We start from the raw sequence: 18,351 nt of genomic DNA, 5'->3' as shown, positions 1-18,351 counted from the left end.
GCTATTGGACGGATCGGCTTTGATTGCGACGGGGAACGCTCTAAAGCCATGCGCATAACGGTGCAAATTGGAAAGATGCTGTGCCATGGTGGCTCTGCAGATCCGGGCTTCCGAAGACCCTCAACGAAGCCTTTGGAGGATTGAAGAACCGCTTGCCAGTTCTCTCGTTAGGGGCGTCGCCCACATCTTTTAAGATTGCGTCGTATACATGGGATCCAATCAAGTGCTGATTACGATTTGTTCCAAGGGGTTCGGTTCGGTGGACATTAACGAGCGTTCTCCATCCAAGCGGGAAGTGATCGTCACATGCCGGGGCACCCCAGCTTAAACATGGAATCACACAGGGTTATTGAATCAGTGTCATTAACTCTATTACCATAGAAGGTTGGGGTCGTTACTGTGAGGTTCGTATCTACTCAAGAAAAATACAGGAAATGCTCTATCCTCCCATATAACCGAAAAACACATTTCATAGCCTTTTTTTATTCTTTCTGTCTTAAGGCTTGCTGACCTGCTCCTTTCTGAAGAACTTGAAGTAGCCAAAGCAAATGAACAGGTTGAGTAGCAAAACAACCCAGAACCAGCCGTGGGCCAAGGCAACATCGACGCCCTGGCTGATGTCGGGGAAGACTGTCGAGGGACCGACGTTGTTGGGGGCTGTGGCGCGGCCAAGCATGGTGAAGATGGAGCCGAGGACCTGGGCCCCGACGCAGGCCGCGGCGACGTGGACACGAGTCAGGGTCAGCATGAGGATCATGCCGATACCCGCACCCTGAAGGCCGTCGAGGACGCCGAGCCACAGCCAGAGGATGCGGCTGAGAACGGCGCCGGCGACGACGCCGCCAGCCCACGGCATGTAGACGCCGATGCGCGAGGTACCCCACCAGATCTGGGCCCAGCGCGGGGCGCCGAGGCCGACGGCGAACATGGGGAACAGCCACGGGTGGCTCTCGCTGGCCTTGGCCAGGCCCCAGAGGACGATGGCCCAGACAAAGATAAAGAAGAAGAGGGCGAGGATGACCATGCTCCAGACGGGCACGTGCTGGGACGAGAAGAGGAAAAACCAGTTGCGGCCGAAGAGGGAGCTGAGGAAGTAGTTCTGGATGCAGACGGCCATGAGGTACCAGGCGATGGTCCTGCGCTTCAGGAGCGTCAGCCACAGCTGGGGGATGGGGCCGGGCATCTCGCGGTAGAAGTCGGGGAGGCCGAGGTAGAGGACGGCGCCGACGGCCCAGAGGAGGAGGGCGGCGGGCGCGCAGACGGCGAGGAGGTAGGGCGAGCCGGCGAGGGTGGGCTTGGCCACGCTGTTGGCCTCGGCCTCGGAGACGAGGCTGCCCCAGGCCCAGAGGGCGAGGGTGTAGAGCTGGGTGAGGCCCTGGATGATGGCGAGGCGCTGGATCCACTTGGGGACGGTCGAGCCGCCGTCGGTGCCGAAGTTGAAGGCGAAGGCGAGCGAGCCGGACGAGGACGCGAAGGCGTAGAGCCCTGTGGCGGCGTTCTGGAGCCAGACCTGGTCGTTGCTCTTGGTGGGGAACCCGGAGAAGCCGAGGAGCATGAAGGCGAAGCCGTACAGAAAGTACGGGACGGACAGCGGGTAGAGGAGGGGCATGGTGCGCGACAGGGTGTACCACACGACGGAGGAGCAGAGGTAGACGGTCGCGATGATGTAGAGCTTGGACGCCGTCTGGCCGACCTCGCCGGTGAGCAGGGTCACCTGGTACGAGTTGGTGGCGATGATCTGGTTGAGCGCCAGGAGCATCGAGTACACGGGCCAGTCGCCGAGGCGGTACTGGAGGTACTTCTTGACGCCGGTGGGGGGCACGTAGTCCTCGGGGAGGTCGAACTGCGCGTTGTAGGAGCCGGGGGAGTCCGGGGGCGAGTGGTCGTTGTAGCCGTTGTTGTTGTTGTTGTTGTCCGAGGCCGCGTGGCTGTTCATCAGGCCGGAGGGCACCCTGCTGCGGCCGCGCTCGCGCTCGAGGGGCAGGCTCAGCTTGGAAGAGGACCTGTTCTTGAACACGCCCAGGCTCATCTTGGAGGCGTTGATGGGCGAGGACGGGCGCGACCTCGAACTGGCCCGCGGCGACCGCGGCGACGACGGGGAGGCGGCGCGGCCGAGCCGGGCGTCGAGGTACATGTCGAACCACTCCTTCTCGCTCTTGATGAGGTAGTCCTCGATGCAGAGGTCCGACATGGAGTTGCCGGCGTTGAGGCTCTTGAGCTTCTCCTCAAAGTGGTGGTAGAACTCGCCGTTGGAGTCGGTGAAGAAGGGGTCGACCTGCTGCAGCTTGTAGTCGTGCCTGTCGCCGACGACGTCCTCGACGCTGAGCATGGAGGCGCGCGAGGAGTTGTCCTGCTGCATGCCCAGGCCCCCTCCCGGGGGCGGGAGCGGCAGGGTGTCGGCCATGGAGAAGCCGGAGGCGTCGCGGCTGTGCGCCGGCTGGTAGTGCTGTTGCCCGGCAGGTCCCGGGAGCGAGAAGTTGCGGCCGAGCCCGAAGTCGTGGGCCGAGTTGCCCGAGACGTTGCGGCCATGCTGGGGATCGCGGTTGTACGGTCCCGGCGAGGCCGCGCGGGAGCTGTAGGGCGAGTCGGCATACATGGGCGTCGGGGACATGGCGGGCGAGCCGGGAGTGCTGGGGTACCGGGGAGTCTGCATGCCGGAGGTGTTGCGGCCGCCGTGGAGCGTCGTCGCGTCGTCGTCGTAGTCGGAAACCTGGCGCATCCACGCCGGGGAGCGGTCGACGAGCTCGACGTCGTTGCGGAGGGGGGCGGCGATGGAGCTGGCGCGGCTGTGCTTGACGAGGACGTTGCCCTTCTTGACGCCCTTCTTGCCGTACTTTGCGTGCGCCTTGATGACGCCGCCCTGGAGCTTTTCGAGCTTCTCGAGCCACTCGGCCACGGGGAATCGCTGCTTGGCGGACCAGGCGCGCATCATGGCTCTGGTCTTGGTGTCCGTCTCGAGGGCATCCTTGATGGCGTGCTTGAACTGCTTGGTGAGATGGGCCTGCGAGAGGGGGGGGGTCAGGTCAGTCACGTTGTGTTTCTTTTTCTTTTTCTTTTTTCTTTTTTCTTTTCTCTTTTTTCAACATGGTATAAAAGTAAGGGAGAGGAGACATACCGCTTTGGTCGATTCAACCGTGTACCACCATCCGGGCATCTGACCGAGACCACCGACGCGGGCACCGACACCCAGAGCTCCCTTTCTGCCGAATTCGACGGCGACCAAACCGAAAGGCTCGTCTCTGGAGGGGATCAAGGCAAACTCGGCACCGCTGAAGATGTAAGGCGGGAGGGCGGTGAACTCGGGCTTGGAGAACACGCGACCGGGGTAGAGCTCCATGAGCTTGGCGAGCTTGAGAGCGGCGAAGCGTCCGTAAAGATCAATCATGGGTCCAATGGTAATCAATTGAGCCTTGGGGTAGGTATCCAGAACCCATGGGAAGATGTCGGCGATGAGATCAACCTATTCGCGCGTTAGTTTAGTCGTTTCTTCCTAGTAAAAAAAAAAACTCATAAAAAGGCGGAGAAAGGGGGCCACATACGCCCTTCTGCAGAGACCAACGTCCGACGAAGACAAACAGCTCGGCTTCAGGATCGACGTTAAGTCCGGCCCATTCCTGAGCCTGTCTTCTCAGGTCACCGCGGCCGGCTTCGTAGGCGGGGTCGACCTCGATCTTGGGTTGGTTCATGAAGTCGGTCTTGTCCCACTCGGCGGTATCCGTAGGGTCGGGGTTAGGCAGCTGGCCAACCTTGGACAGACCCCAGAAAATAGGGTAACGAGCGAACGAACGGTCACCGTACTTGCGAGAGACACCGACGGCACCAAATCCGTTCTGGTGGACGCGGAGGTAACTGGCGCCGGCATGGAGAAGGTTGAACACTGCTTCTTGTCAGGACGCGTGCCAAGGGGGCGGGAGGCGTGGGTGACGGGGAGTTTCTTACCTGAGCCGTACTGGACGTACTTCTTGACGACCTCGATGCTTAGGTTGTAAGCTTTGCAGACTTCCTTGCTCTCCTCGGGCGTGCGCATAGGCCAGAGACCCTGGAACTCGGCGTTGTGAAGAGACAGGGCAACTGGGATCGTCCTGGGAAGCAGGTAAAGAGGAGCAATAGCGCCGTGGTAATCGTTGATGTGGTACAGATCAACGGGGAAACGGTTGCAGGTCTCAGCGATGCATTGGTTCCTATCGAACCAGTTAGTGAAGCGATCTTCTAGACTCGATAGGAGGGGGTCATGACGAAACTTACCAAGCAGAGTAGTAGATGGCACTCTCGAGGTCGTCCATACGCGGGGGGTAAGGCTCAGACTTGGTCTGCTTCCTGAAGACAGGAGCATCAAGCAAGACATAGGTAATGTTGTCCACAATGTGGTACTGAACCTTGATCTCGTACTCTGAGTCCATGATGGTGACGTACATGCTGGGCGCCGGGCTGTCCAGGGGGTACTCGACATCACCGACGCAGGGCACAACCCAGATGAGGTCCTGGTGCTTGAGGGCCTTGCCCATCAGCTGGGCCATGACACCCAAACCACCAATCTTGATCTTGATGTTCCAGTCGTCGATGTTGTACTCCATGGTGGCGATCAGGACCTTGCGGCGCTTGTTGCCGGCGGTCGCAGCGGCGGCGGCGGAGACGAGGTCGGTCGAGCTGCGCATCTTGAGGGGCACGGCGCCGGCGGCGCCCATGAAGGCGTTGCGGGTCTTTTGGACCATCATGCCGAGCTTGGAGGTCTCGTGGACACCGTGCTCGTTGAACTTGACCTTGTAGAAGGAGCGCTTGAAGGCTTGCACGGCGGCGAGGCCGCTGAGGACGGGCACGATGAGGAGCAAGAGCCAGAGCATGAACTGAACCCACATGTTACCCTTGGGGATGAGCTGGTACTGCAGGGTGGCATCGTTCAGGACGACGCGGAAGGCCAGGTACGGCTTGGGAGGGGGCTCCGTGATGTTGACGGCGTTCTGGAACAGCGACGAGGGGGGCAGACGCTCGACGACGTGGTCGCCGTCGACGTCACCGTAGATGAAGGACTGGTCGGGCTGCTTGTCCGGGTTCATGCCCCAGATGCTGAACTTGAAGTAGTTGGGCCATTCGTCCATGTAGTGCCACGCCCACTGCGACGCGCTCTCGTGCTTCAGGGACATGGTCAAGCCGCTGTCGTAACCGAACTGGTTGAACTTGCCGACGGCGTACATGTGAGGGATGCGGCGCGGGGTGTCGTAGCCGAGGTCGGCATGTACCATGTACGCGCTGGAGCCGAGAAGCTTGCTGTAGTACTGGACAACGACGTGCTCGCCCTCCCACTCCTGTTCCTTGGTGCCGTTCCAGGGCTGCTTGACGACCTTGGTCTCGGTCTCGTAGGGGGCCCAGTCGCTCCAAGATGACTCGAAGTTGGTCGAGTAGCGGAACTTGCTGGCTCCGGCCGAGGTGTGCTTGAGTCTGAGAGTGCCGTCGGCGTCCTTGGTCAGGAGGGTCGTGGAGTAGTTGGCCGCATGGGGGAAGACGATGCCGTTGTCCAGAGAGCCGATGCGGAAGAGGAACCTGTCGGTGACGTTTGTCGTCGTCTGCCCGCCAGACACGGTTGCGTTCTTAACAATGACCTGGTGCACACCATGCTTGACATTGACCAGGTTGGCCTTCCACGAAAACACAGAAGGCAAGGCGGCCGTCCACTGAGAGACGGCTTCGGAGATGTCTGCGCACTGGATGGAGCTCTCGTCAATCGAGGGGACGCTGTTGTCGTCGGTGTGGGACTGGAAGCTGACGGCGTCCTTGAATAAATCGCAGTCCATCTTAACGGAGAAGTGAAGCTCAATGGGGACGGTGTTGACGGGTTCGTCGGACTGGAGGCGGGCGTCATGGCCGGGAGCAAACTTGGTGACGGCAACGGGGGGGTTCTTGAAGTCGGCCTTGGGGACGTAGGCACGGAACTCGAACGGGGTCAGAGTGATGTTCTTGAAGCAGCCGTTGAAGCCCTTGTTGTTGGCGTAAGGGAGCGCCACGGGCGATGAGTCGAGCGTGGTCTCCTGGTGAGGGAAGAACAGGTTCTTCACCGTGGTACCGGACTCGAAGGGGGAGATGATGGCCTCCTCCTTCTTGCTGCAATCGACCTGGTAGGTGTGGGTAACGTTGCGGTTGTGGTACAGGAACCAGATGGGAACGAGGTTCTCGCCGAGGTCCTGGACGCCGAGCTGGTAACGTAGTACGCTGAAGAGACCGGTGGTGGTGGCCATTCCGGAGTTACCAGGGTAGTGGAGGTCCTCGGTGTTGTTCGACAGCTGCTCGAGCCACATGCCGTCCTGGAGAACGGGGTACTCCTTTCTCAGATGGTACATGTGCTTGAGGATGTTCCTGATGGGGTGGCTGGGGTCGCGGTGATCATAAGAGACGGTGTCGTCGCGGCATCCCTCGCGCGCCTTGCTGAGGGGCATCTGGTAATAGAGGGTTGCGGGCATAGAGTAACATCCGTGCTGTTGCCAGGCGGGCGCGGAGGCGAGGGGTTGACGGCCGAACATGTAGTTCTGCGCCGTGTTGTCGAGGACGTAGAACGCCTGCTCCTCTCCCCACGTGAGCATGGGGATGCCGGGCAAGTGAAGCGTCGTGATGAACAGGCCCATCAAACTGCGCTCGTGGCCGACTTCAATGGCAGGCCAGCGGAAAGTGTCCTGGTTCATGGCACCGAACATGTGGCGGGGGTCGACCTTGCCGGTGTTGGCGTTGATCATATCGTTGGACCGCAGGACCTCGTTCCAAGCCTCGACAAAGTTACTGGGCACATCGTAGCCGGCCACACCGGTACCGTCCATACCTAGGAAGATGACGAGGAAACGGTAGAAGGAGTAGTGGAAGGCGGCGGAATCCAGGGCCTGGTGGCCCTCGTCGCGGATGAAGATGTCCATGTCCTTTGCCTTGTCCTGGGTTGTGTTGTAAGCAGTGTTGATGTCCTTGAACCACTGCTCGGGAACGCGGCCGCGGCCGATATAGATGGAACCCATGGTGTTACCGCCCGTGATCTCGCCGGGGAGGAAGAAGTTGTCCTTGCCAACGGCGCGAGCGCACTCACGCATCCTCTTGGAGAACTCGCCCTGGGCATCGACCGTGACCTGCAGCGCCTTGTCAAATCGGAAACCATCGATATCCAGCATCTTGATCATTATGCACGAGAAGTGGGCGAGCTTCTGGTTAACGGCGGGGACCCATTCTCTCAGTCTGTCCTGGACGGAGGCGAACTTTGTCAACTGACGCCGGTAATCTGGGTATACGCCGAAAGCCTCAGTGTCACCGAACTGCCATCGTGTCTCGGTTAGTTATCATGCCGGCTCTCGAAGGTGTCGAATCGATGGGGAGGGGGGGGTGGCTGGGAATAAAGCCATACCTGGTCAAAGTCACCGTTGTAGCAGCCTCCGAACATGTCGTAGATCTCTTGGGGAACTTCCTTGCCCTCTTCGAGGTAGAGACGAGGAAAGTGTTCGCAAGTCTCGTTGTACTCGGTCGGGAAGGTCCAGTCGAGATACTGTCGGTCCGTCTTGTAGACAATCTCCATCTCGTGGGGTTCGAACGGCGCCGAGCTGTTGAGGTAGTCCTTGAAGCCGATCAGGTCACCCAAGGTGGCCATCGTGTTATCGAAGACGATGTACTATTTGGCAGGTCAGTCGCGCATGGCTCCTCCTAGGAGGCACGTTGTGCTTATCCGACTTACCATTCCACGGTCGTGGATTTCCTGGATGGCCGCTCTCCATTCTGTGATGTTGCCAAAGTGCATATCCAGCAGCGTCTGATCCAACGGCGAGTACGAGTCGTAGTTCCATGGCGCGTTGATGAGCATCGATCCTCCAAAGTAGATTCCCTTGATGCCCATGCCCTGCAGGTAATCCAGAGTGTCGACCAGGCCGGCGATATCACCGCCCCATCGCAGCTGCGTGCCCGTGATGTCCTGCTCGAGTATGGTTCCGTTCGCGTTGTCGTTATCCGGGTTGCCGTTCACGAATCTGTCAAGCATGATGGTGTAGAACGGGAACCGCCAGTTCTCCGGCGACGGCGTGTAGTTGTGACCCTCCCACGTTCCATCGTAGAATATGGGATCTGTCGCATCCTTATTCTGGTTGAGGTTGTAGTCGACGTATTTCTCGTCGTACCTGAGGCCATTAACATTACGGGACAGGAAGCCCAGTAGTAAGAGCGCTTTCAGTTCCCCGAACCACATGTTGGACGGTTGTTCTGAAAGAGGACGCCCAAGTGCGTCCTCGAAGCGAGAGGGGATAGACGCTGGCTGGTTTCAATACTGATGATGATAGCTCCCGGACAGAACGATAAACTCAATGGAGGGGGAGGGGGGCTAAGGACAAAGTCAATGAGTTATAACAGCATTCATAAACTGGCGGAAGCGAGTGATGCCAGTGTTTGGGGATCGGGTTTGAACGAGAGACGAGGGATGGGAAAGATGGATGAGCGATAGTAGAGATGCTTCCCTTTCCCACAAAATACACAACCCGAAGCAAAAACGAGAGCTAGGCAGGAAAACCAGAAAGCAACGTACGTCAGAGATTGGGGGGGGTCTACGGGATCTATGGGCTACTTTTACTATGGGGGTGGAAACCTTTGAATACCACAGCATTTTGATGGCCTGCTTACTACGGCCTCCCATGTCTCCAGCTGATGGTGTGCGCGCGCGTGTGCGTGTGTGTAGTAGTAGGTCGAGTGGTAAGGGGTGGCAGGAGGATGCATGGAGACATAGTCAGACCCGCCCCGTATGGGCGGCATCGCCTCACGAAAAGTAGGGACATCAGTTACATAGTAGGTTAGCCGTCATGCCCTTCGTCTGCGGAGACTGCCATTCTAGGATACGAGCTCGACGTTTACTCATGTGTACGGAGTACATCATACGTACTACCGTAGTAGAGGTGGCATCTCAGTGGTGACCCTCGGCTTCCCAGGCAGGGTTGCGGAGGCTGGCCGATTGGACACTATGAATACCCTCCCAGACTATAGGCCAGGTTCAGCACGAGGTGGACTCTGGCCAACAAGACTGATCTTCCCGGTCGAGAACCTGGGTGTTGGAGAGTTTGGGGTAGGTCCTCGTTCAAAGTCGTTCACAGTTGGCGGCGGCGGCGGCGGCACCCCTCTCACGCGTATCCGTATGCTATTAGCATCAGTACCGACTGACGAACTCTTCCGCGGTGCCCGGGATAGATAGCGTAAAAGGAACTTCAGCAACACGGGTCAGCGGGGGGTGGAACTGCGCAGGAGGGGGGGCGGGGAGGAAAAGTCGGGCCTGTTGAGAGTGTGATGGGTTACTTGCTGCGTCTTACCCACTACATCTTTGGACTGACATGGGTGTGTTTTTTCCCCGAGAATTCAGTTGATCCCAGAACTCTCCCGGGATCAGTCGACTTGTGTGGCCAGGCAAACCCTGAGCCGGCTGAGAAAAGCTTCAGTAGCTTGAACGCCAACAAACACATGGCGAGAACAAGAAGGTCTAGAGCGGCTTGTGCATGCCGTTTGGGTGGGTTGGACAGAGGATAGGAGGGGATGATAGGAGAGACCGAGGGCTATGGAAGCATTGCATTGCATTGCATTGCATACTTGTTCGTATAAAAACGCCCAGTGGTGAGCGTATTGTGGTTCTGGGCGTTTCTCAGTTCTACATTCGCCGCAGAAGACCCTCTTCTTCTTCCTTCTTCTCCAACCTTGACACCTCTTCTTCTTTCCCTGTTCCATTCTGTCTTTCATGCATTCATGCCCACGCCTTGGTAAAAGAATTTTCGGGAAGACTCTTCCCATGTGTGTATGTGTGTGTGTGTGTGTGTGTGTGTGTGTGCGTGTTTGATAAGGAGATGGAGCCGCCAAGCGAGTCAGGAGGCGGCGGTGCCACAACACCCCACGCCCGGCGGCTGGGATGAAGCGAACTGAGCGTGATTGTGGAATCTCTCTCCGTTGGTTACCCTGTCTTGTCGAAATGTCGACAGAGCGCACAGTTTCTTGACGTCACGTAATGGGCTTAGCCTGGGCAGGGTCTGCGACAGCTTCATTGGTGGCGAAACGGCGCATGCAACCTGTGGCTTGCTCTCGCTGCAACGGCAGACATGGCAAACGGGTTATCGGTTGGTTATCAGTCAAGCTGAGAATCAGTCACCTTCCTTTTCTCACCCCTGCAATGTGTAGAGAGATACTGAGGTATCACCGTAGGTAGCCCTACCTGAACCATGCATGATTGTGTGCTTGCTTTGCCCGCCTAGGTACGGTAGTGTACTAATATGGATAAATACCCTCTTTCAACCACCGGCCCCCCACCCAGAAGAGGATTGCCAATACTTCCAAGGAGCAACCTGGACAATGGCGGGGCGTTTGACCTCTGGTGATGACAGGCGCCTTCGGTGCGCAGAAGCCCGCGGGTAATGGTGCACAGGTGAACTCAACGGCGGGCGGCTATTAGTTGCCCAGAGCGTTTTGTCGGTTGCTCATCTGATGTTCGTGTTCCATCCGAACCGTCGAGCTGGATTAGGTGCTAGGTACTAGTGTAGGCAGCAAGTGGGCGACGGAATCGCGGGAACATAGTACATCAGTAAGCTGGTCCGTCCTTAGAAGCTGAAACTCTAACAGCAAGGCTTGCTGGACCCTGGTCCCAGTTGGGTGGGACGAGTGAGAGAGAGTGTGTGAGAGTGAGTGAGAGAGAGAGTGAGAGAGAGAGAGAGAGAGAGAGAATGGAAGAATGAGAGCGAGCAAAATGGTTAATCAGCAGAGACTCTCTGCTTCTTGTCCCCGTTCATCCAATCGATGAGGCGCCTGCCCGCCACATAGTGGAGAATCAGTTAGCAGGGTTATCGTATCCAGGATAAAATCCCGCCCCGTTGGCCATAAGCTTGGTCAGTCACCCCCTATCTAGGGTTAGCATGACGCGGCTGGAAAGGAAATACGGTCCGCGGTGGAGCAGCGTTTTCTTGTGCAATATGCACTATACGTGGTAAATTGTTGTGTATATGATTTACGTCACCTCCCCGCAAAAGCAAGTGGCGCGCATCGAATACATCCACGCCGCCTGCAAGTGCTTTTACAGACGCCCACCCGTTATATCACACTCAACCCATATCCAAGGTGTTCCTACAGTAGTAGTAGGTATAGTACGAGGTAGGCATGCAAGGCTGCTGCTTGGATAGCCACGCACGGCACCTCGGCTCTTCAGACTGAGCACACCACTGCCCTCGCCCATCCCCCCTCACTCACCCGATTGCTGCAATCCCCCCCCCCCCTTCCCCCTCCCCTTATCTTGATCGATGGATATACACATAGTAGTAGAAGAATATCGTCATACCGACAAACCACCACAAGCAGAGCAAAGTTGGATAAGTGGCCCCTGAACAGACCATCACCATTGGTCAACGCACCGTACCCTCCATTGCATTGTAGTCTAAATGGGCTCTGTTTCAAGTTCTTCTCCCAGAGAGAAAAAGCAGCGCCAACCTCACACAGCCTTGCTTCTCAACTCTGGCGCCTTGCTTCTCGAATCTGGCGGTCTGGTGGCTCTCTACTGCCGCTAGGTGGCGCTGGGTTGCACCGTCTATGTATGCACACGTAGCACCTCAGGCCTCGGCCTGCGCCCCTTGTGGTGATCGTTGCTATAAATAAACACCTCTGGTATCGGTGGCAGAACCGCAACGAACCCTTCTGTTTGCTAATCGCTGCTATTGGCCTGTTTGCCGTGTACATCGTATATCCCTTCCGCTCTGTTGCTTGTTGTGCCAAGTTTTTGTGCCCAGCAGCTTGTTTTGTACTACCCTATGGATGAGTTTTCGCAAGTATGTGGTGCAGCGTGCATCACGGGTCCCCAGTGGCCATCTCGTGTTTTTTCCTTTTCCAGCCCTTCCCCGGTCATCTTAGCGTTACTTTTCTCTTTTTATTTTTTTTATTTTTCATTAACGTGCTCCTCCTCCTCCCCCCCATGTCCGAACCGGCTCATGGTTCCTATCGGCCTGGCTGACCGCCGAGGCATTGAGCTGAGTGAACTTGAGAATTCCTCACCCCCTCCCCTGTTCCGCCCGGGTGGGCTGGGGGACCACCTCCCAGCCTCTATCCGTACTATCGTATGTAATACTTTAGATTCAGGAAATACTGGAGCATCGAGTGATCAGACAAGCTGATATTGTCCCCCCCTGTCAACCCGAGAGTACCGTGCACAATAACAGCAATAAAGCTCAGCAGACAGTGGATTTAGTGATAACACAACTATCTCTAGAGGCAAAAGGGATGGTCTTGGCCCATCCCGACCCGGAGCGCAGCGTAGGAAGCAGGGTGGGTTAGACCATTCCAACCCTCCCCGGCGGAGCCGTTTTGGAATTAAAAAAATCTAAGAAAACTGGATTTGAACTGGATTTGAACCTGCAGCCTTTAGGATGAGGTTTATCGCTGTTATCGTGCACGGTACTCTCGGGTTGACAGGGGGGGGACAATATCAGCTTGTCTGTAGACTCTGGAGCATCGGGCTCTCTACCCATGTCTGGTTCGAAACCTCGAGACGGATCACGATCAATCTGGAACAGATCAACTCGCGGGTCGCGGAGGCGAAGTCGCAAAGCAGATTTGATGGAGTTGAGGGCGCAAAAGGAGGAGATGAGCAGGAAACCTTCGAGGCTGACAAGTGCCCATAATGTTCCGGTATTTCCGCTCTCCCCCTTTCAAGGATTTCTCAACGGCTTCTAGCCTTCTTCGTCGGCAATGGGGCCAGCCTTTTCTTTGTTCTTTGTTCTCCTGAGCTCATCAGAGATATTGGTCGCCAGCGATCTGGCAAGCTTCCCCGCCAAGGGCCTAAAGGCCCCACGGTACCAGAGTGCCGGAGGGATCTGCCGCAATGGCATGAGCTCGGTGACATGTACACATTGAGGCTAGGTTGTCGTGCCCAGCGGTCGGATTCCGGGGCCTGGTTTATCGTGCGTTGTTCGCCCAACTATTGCTGCTACAATCATATTACAATCAAAAAGGTTACACAACTATTCCGCATTCAGTCTGGACTGATATTCAGCTGGAAATATCGTCCTAATATTGGTCCATCGTCTCGGTAGTACTGTAACGCTCCGACCTCACTCTAATCAATATTGTTCCTCACATCCGTTCCGTACCCGAACGGAGAGCCCGCGTGGGGCCCTAGCACCATTCGCTACCACAGCAAGGTGTGTGTGTGTGTGTGTGTGTGTGTGTGTGTGTGTGTGTCGCTCAGCAAACAGCTTATTTAGTCAAGTCCATCCCATCGCCACATCACGCCTTGTTTTTTCATTGCGTCTTTGGTTTACGTGCTGTGTACGGAGTATGGTGTGCCCCATTGGTGCCTGAACAAAGAACCGCCGAGATACCTCGAGCTACTGCACGCTATAGTCCGTGTGTCATCCACAACGGCTTCGCTCCAAGTCCGAAAGAGCATATCCACCCCACCAGCAGACACCGCCGGCAGTCCACGAGGGCGGGTGTTCCGGGAGAGAATGACGCGGATCTGGCTCACCAGCGCCACTGGCGGCGGGTGGCAGGTGGAAACACGGGTTCGACAGCCCGAAATGCGTGTCGGTGTGGACTGGCTGACGGCTGACGCAAATGCTCGACTGTCTGTCATGCACCTATGCCGTGCGCGCTTGGTCGAGTGATGCGTATAGTCTACGAACATTTGCTTTGTGACCCCGAGATGGGGGGGATCCCTCTAGGTCCTTTACACATCTATGCTCTTTTTTCTTCTCCTTTACCCTGATTATCTTCTCCTGATAGTTATGTACCCATGCCGTGGCGGAAAAAGAAAAGAAAAGGAAAAGAAAGAAAGAAAAAGAAAGAGAGAAAAAAAAGGTTATTCTGCGCTACTAGGCGCGCCAAGTCCTCGGCGGGAGCAAACGGCACAAGCGACTGCGGCTCGCCGCCCGTTACGAGTTGTTTCTGCCGACCTGTTTCCGCGCTTCGAAACGATTCGTGGCCCGAGTCAGACCTCCAATGAGAGCGCCGCGCCGGTAGTACCCGATGAATGGTTTCGTTTCCAAAGGTCCAAAGTACCTAGCAAACACTGGAGGTACGGTCCTCTTGAGTACTACCTCACGGCGTGTTTGCATCTCTTGGCAATCTCCCAGTGCTGCCCTTTTGAGCGTACCTGGAGCAGTGGCAACCTGCCATTGTCAACCTTTCCGCGTCGCAATGAGCCCTTTTCGGCCATCTCATCTGCGGACTGTGCCGCTACCATGCAGGGTAATCCCGTCCGAGGCGGTTAACCCGAAAGGGGGGAGGAGACCAATTTCTTATCTTTCGACCACGTGCAGTGGCCGGATGGCTGGGGGCTGACTCACTTCTCTAATGAATGACGCGATTCCGCCCGCTAGGCCTATGTCGTTCGTGGCATGTTTGCATACACGATGGCCCTGGACGAATACGGTCATAATTGTGCCACACGTCGCTGATACGAAAATCAGAACCAGACATCCCGCATGGTGGGAGGTCCTGGTGTCTGTCAGCGATTATCACGAGCTTCGAGCACGTCGTCTGCTGAGCCCTGGACTGGGACTTTGGTTCGGCAACTCCAGAATGCGCGATGGGAATGACGCGCGCATTGCATCAATTTGTTTTTGATGACGAGCTGTGCCCTCGACCCCCAGGAGACGTTGAAACCAGTCGAAAGACCAGCCTTCTCCGCTTGATGAACATGCCATTTGTCGAATCTGCCGTGCCGTTCTTCAACGCAATCCAACGCCGTCATCGCACCCTTGAGCATGTCATGAACTATTCCGCTGACTTCGAGTATGCAAATGGACACACTCCAACCACTTTTATCAGCAACGCTGTGGCAAGCAAGTATCAAACCGTCCATATTCGAGCAGCCGTTTCACGTGTGAACTACCCTATACCATCCTTGACATGCTCTATGGAAGTTGGCTATGTCGAGTAGACAGCTGGGGCGTAAGACTGCAAGGTGATGGAATGAGTCCTCTTAGGCCGCGAATGACTGTTGATAGAGCTCGAGATAACGTGGATTTAATTTATCGTCCCAGCCTGCCCGTGTTTGACTGTAGGGGTCGGTCAGTACTGCGCGCGCTCACCATTAATTGTTAGGCACGAAACAGACCTTGTGAAGATCCCTTCTTGGTAATGACCAAGAAGGACTTGATCCGAGGAAGCAACATCATGGCCACGACCAGCTTGAGACTAGGCAGCCTTGACCAGCACGCAGGTTACAATGCATGGAGGACACTTCAAAAGTCATAAAAATACAGATTTTTCGAAACTTATAGATACATAGAGTATCATAGCGGTGCTACTTCGACTGAGGTCAACTATTGCCCCACGTCGTGAGCGAGTCTTTCCCATGACTCACAGCCTGCGATCTCACATAACATCTCCATCCGCGGTTCACCTCTCGTAATAGCCTCAGGTTCTGCCAGACTGTCGTATACTAAGAACGTAGCAATGAGACAATGTGTTTGTCTAACATTCATCTACGTGACACACAGCGAAAAGGACAGTTTTGGCCCGCTACACCCAAGAAAACAACCTTTATGTCTTCCTCTACTTACTTGTGTCAAGTTGTCGATCAAGAAAACCCCAGAGATTGGTATTATGGAGGACATCAACAATGAATCCGATGGGTATTTACTATCGTTGCTTGGTCAGCCAGACACCCTGCTGTTTCGTTTGTTTTGAGCCGTGATTGAGAGATTCGCAGCAACACAGCGTCGGAGGCACTGGCGTAACTCAGATTAGCCCTTTCTATATACAACCAAGTACTGAATTGCTTAGCTCCAAGCTTTAGTTTGGTTATTTTGAGTGGCAGGCTCAAATGTGAACTACAGCGCGAAACAGTTTGTGCAGAATGTGTTGTTCCTATCTGTCCGTGTTCAACACAGGTAGCTTTCAGGAATATAAATTTGTCGAATATAACTTGGAAAGGTTAGTCGCTTTAATTTTCTATCTAAACATAAAAGTAGGCTCGTGACTTAAGCACTGCCTAAATATTTCGTCCCCTTTTCCGATTTTTCTTCTTGATATTGTCCTATCCTCGACTAAAATAACAAAGCTTACTAGATTTAGAGATATATAAAGTATATTAGATAGCATAGAGCTTACCTTTATTATATATTAGGGGGTTATCTAAGTTTATAGAGTAGTAATATAAGTAACCTTATGTCTATTGAACTTAATTATTACGTCTGTCTCTCTAGGTTATACTTACTAGTAATATCCTATGTGGACTACCTTCTTCTAAAAAGAGTATATAACACCAGGTATTATTAGCTGATTGTCACTGACTTAACTACTAACTAATCCGGCACTTATGGAGTCTTAGCTATGAAACTCTTGGACTCTTTTCTTTTTTAAGTATAACCCTTCTATTATTAGAAGTTAAATGTTACAAGTTAGAGCACATAGCTGGGCATATTAAGAAAAGATTATTCTTATGAAAGAAGAGATGTTAAAGAAAAGTCTTATATATAGGCAAGTGATTTGAGTAACGAGTGAGACGCTACGTGATATAGCACATGATAATCCACCTGACAGGTGCTGTAGGAAGCTATCGTGACAGCAAAGCTCCTATCTCAGTCTTAATTCACAGCACAAAGTAAGTCCTTGCTATAACGTCGCCCCTTCGTTTCAAACTCTCCTAACTATAGTAACTAGCGCTTAGAGATGTGCACTCCCTCTGTCTTATACATGTACTCATCCTGCTTCTAGAAGTGGGAAGTTGAATTCTGGTTCTGCCTCTTGCCCCTGATCAGTAATATCTGTTGGGTCATAGCAGATGGTTGTATGCGCAGCATCTGATACTTCAGAGACACACCATAGAGTTAATAATACGTCACTTATGTGCGGAGACACGAGAGCAGTGGGTTTTAACAGCAGCCACAGTCTCCTCAGAGAGAACACATGTTTGCCAGTGGGGTCATTGAGAGAAACACACAAAGAGATAAAGACAAGCAGGGAGATGAAAGAGCGTGATATCAGGAAAGATAGAAAAGCAAGCGCGGTGCTCTAACTACATCGTGAACACCCGCATCGAAACCCATATTGGCAGCAGGAAAATACTCAGCCAGGGCTCTAGCTACAGGATTCCTACTCCACCATTTACAAATCAAACTTCTGTCCCACCAAATCTTCGGTCATTGACCACAGCTTCTTCGCTTTCTAGCCATAGAGCGCGTACTCTCGCGGCGTTCCGACCTGGCAGTTCTGGATGTATGAGCCGCTGTTGGCTGCAAGCTCAGGGCTCAGCGCAGCCGCCACAGCAGACGAGCATCCCTGAGAAACCGTCTTGAATGACGTGTCAATTGCAAAAGGCAACCCGGTGTTCTTTCTAGATATCTTGTCACCCGAGTCGAACTCTGTCATGGGGACGTAGTTGAAGAGGCCAGTATTTGCGATGCTTCCAGGGTGGACTGATCTCGCGTTAGGCGGCGTTCACTTGCTAGTAGTTTGATGGTACACTCACCAGATAGAGACACAATCCCGCGATTCTTTAGTTGGCGAGCTAATTCGACGGGGAATAAGATGTTTGCGGTCTTGGATTGCCTATACCCGCTCTACTTATGGTAGTCTTTGCCCTTGTTAAAGGTTGGATTGTTCTACCACACGTCGGAGATCTGATGTCTGTGGCTCGCGATGTTGATGATGCGGGCATTCTCACCAGCGGCGAGAATCTTGGGCATCAGTAAATTCGCGAGAAGAAAGTGACCGATATGGCTGGAACTGAATTGTAGCTCGTTCCCCTTGGCGTCGGTTGTGAATTCCGGGAGATACATAATGCCGGCGCAGTTGATCACAACGTCAATCTTGGGAATCTTTGGGTCTTCCAGAATACTTGCAGCCGCAGCTCGAACGCTGTCCTGTTTGGCGACATCCACGGCAACAAAGGTGGCCCGGATAGACGGATCAATAGTATTGATCTCCTCAATAACCGGCGCCACCTTGGCCTCGGGGCGGGCAACGAGTATCAGTTCTGCGGGCGACGCTTGGGCCAGTGATGAGAAAGGTGCGGCCCTTAGCATCAGAGGCGAAGGGTGAGACAACTTCTTCTGCGGTAGTGCTGTGGTTAAATGAAGCCATCTCGAGAGGCGTTGCAAATGTCTTCTAAGATAGGGACTTTGTGCTCGGGAAGCCTTTGGTCTGTAGTACTAGTTCCAGGTATGATGAGAGTAAAGGTTGGATATTCTGAATTCTCAAATACAACATCCTCGTCTTATATAGATATTTTGGTCGGGGCACTCAAATTTCTTGCAATATGCATACATGCCAGTTCAAGAGTCCAAACCAGAAGGTGTTGCGTATAACAAACCCTTTCGTGAAGGATAATGAACATGGTTAGCGGCTCTTTTTCATGCAAAGAACAGTTAACATCATCATGATCCT

At 54.5% G+C, this 18,351-nt stretch overlaps 3 protein-coding genes across 3 annotated transcripts; 1 reads left to right on the top strand and 2 right to left on the bottom strand.

Annotated features, from left to right (window-relative positions):
* Window positions 1-496: 496 nt before the first annotated feature.
* LY79DRAFT_521883 (alpha-1,3-glucan synthase) lies at window positions 497-8,200 on the bottom strand (the record flags this gene model as incomplete). Its single annotated transcript, XM_060555395.1, has 7 exons — window positions 497-3,001; window positions 3,116-3,460; window positions 3,540-3,880; window positions 3,940-4,181; window positions 4,246-7,283; window positions 7,373-7,633; window positions 7,697-8,200. 7 exons carry the CDS (start codon window positions 8,198-8,200, stop codon window positions 497-499), a joined length of 7,236 nt encoding a protein of 2,411 aa, XP_060410979.1.
* A 3,388-nt stretch (window positions 8,201-11,588) lies between these two features.
* LY79DRAFT_563209 (uncharacterized protein) lies at window positions 11,589-12,972 on the top strand. The gene is made up of 2 exons (XM_060558536.1): window positions 11,589-12,074; window positions 12,447-12,972. The coding sequence occupies exons 1-2, from the start codon at window positions 11,772-11,774 to the stop codon at window positions 12,636-12,638; spliced, it is 495 nt and encodes a 164-aa protein (XP_060410978.1). The 5' UTR covers window positions 11,589-11,771; the 3' UTR covers window positions 12,639-12,972.
* A 4,158-nt stretch (window positions 12,973-17,130) lies between these two features.
* On the bottom strand, window positions 17,131-17,990 carry LY79DRAFT_582267 (uncharacterized protein; the record flags this gene model as incomplete). Its single annotated transcript, XM_060560244.1, has 3 exons — window positions 17,131-17,381; window positions 17,435-17,514; window positions 17,572-17,990. The coding sequence occupies 3 exons, from the start codon at window positions 17,988-17,990 to the stop codon at window positions 17,131-17,133; spliced, it is 750 nt and encodes a 249-aa protein (XP_060410977.1).
* Window positions 17,991-18,351: the final 361 nt, after the last annotated feature.

This window comes from Colletotrichum navitas (genome assembly GCF_030913465.1).
Source record: "Colletotrichum navitas strain CBS 125086 chromosome Unknown LY79scaffold_61, whole genome shotgun sequence".
NCBI lineage: Eukaryota > Fungi > Ascomycota > Sordariomycetes > Glomerellales > Glomerellaceae > Colletotrichum > Colletotrichum navitas.
This window is presented reverse-complemented; position numbering and strand designations above follow the sequence as displayed.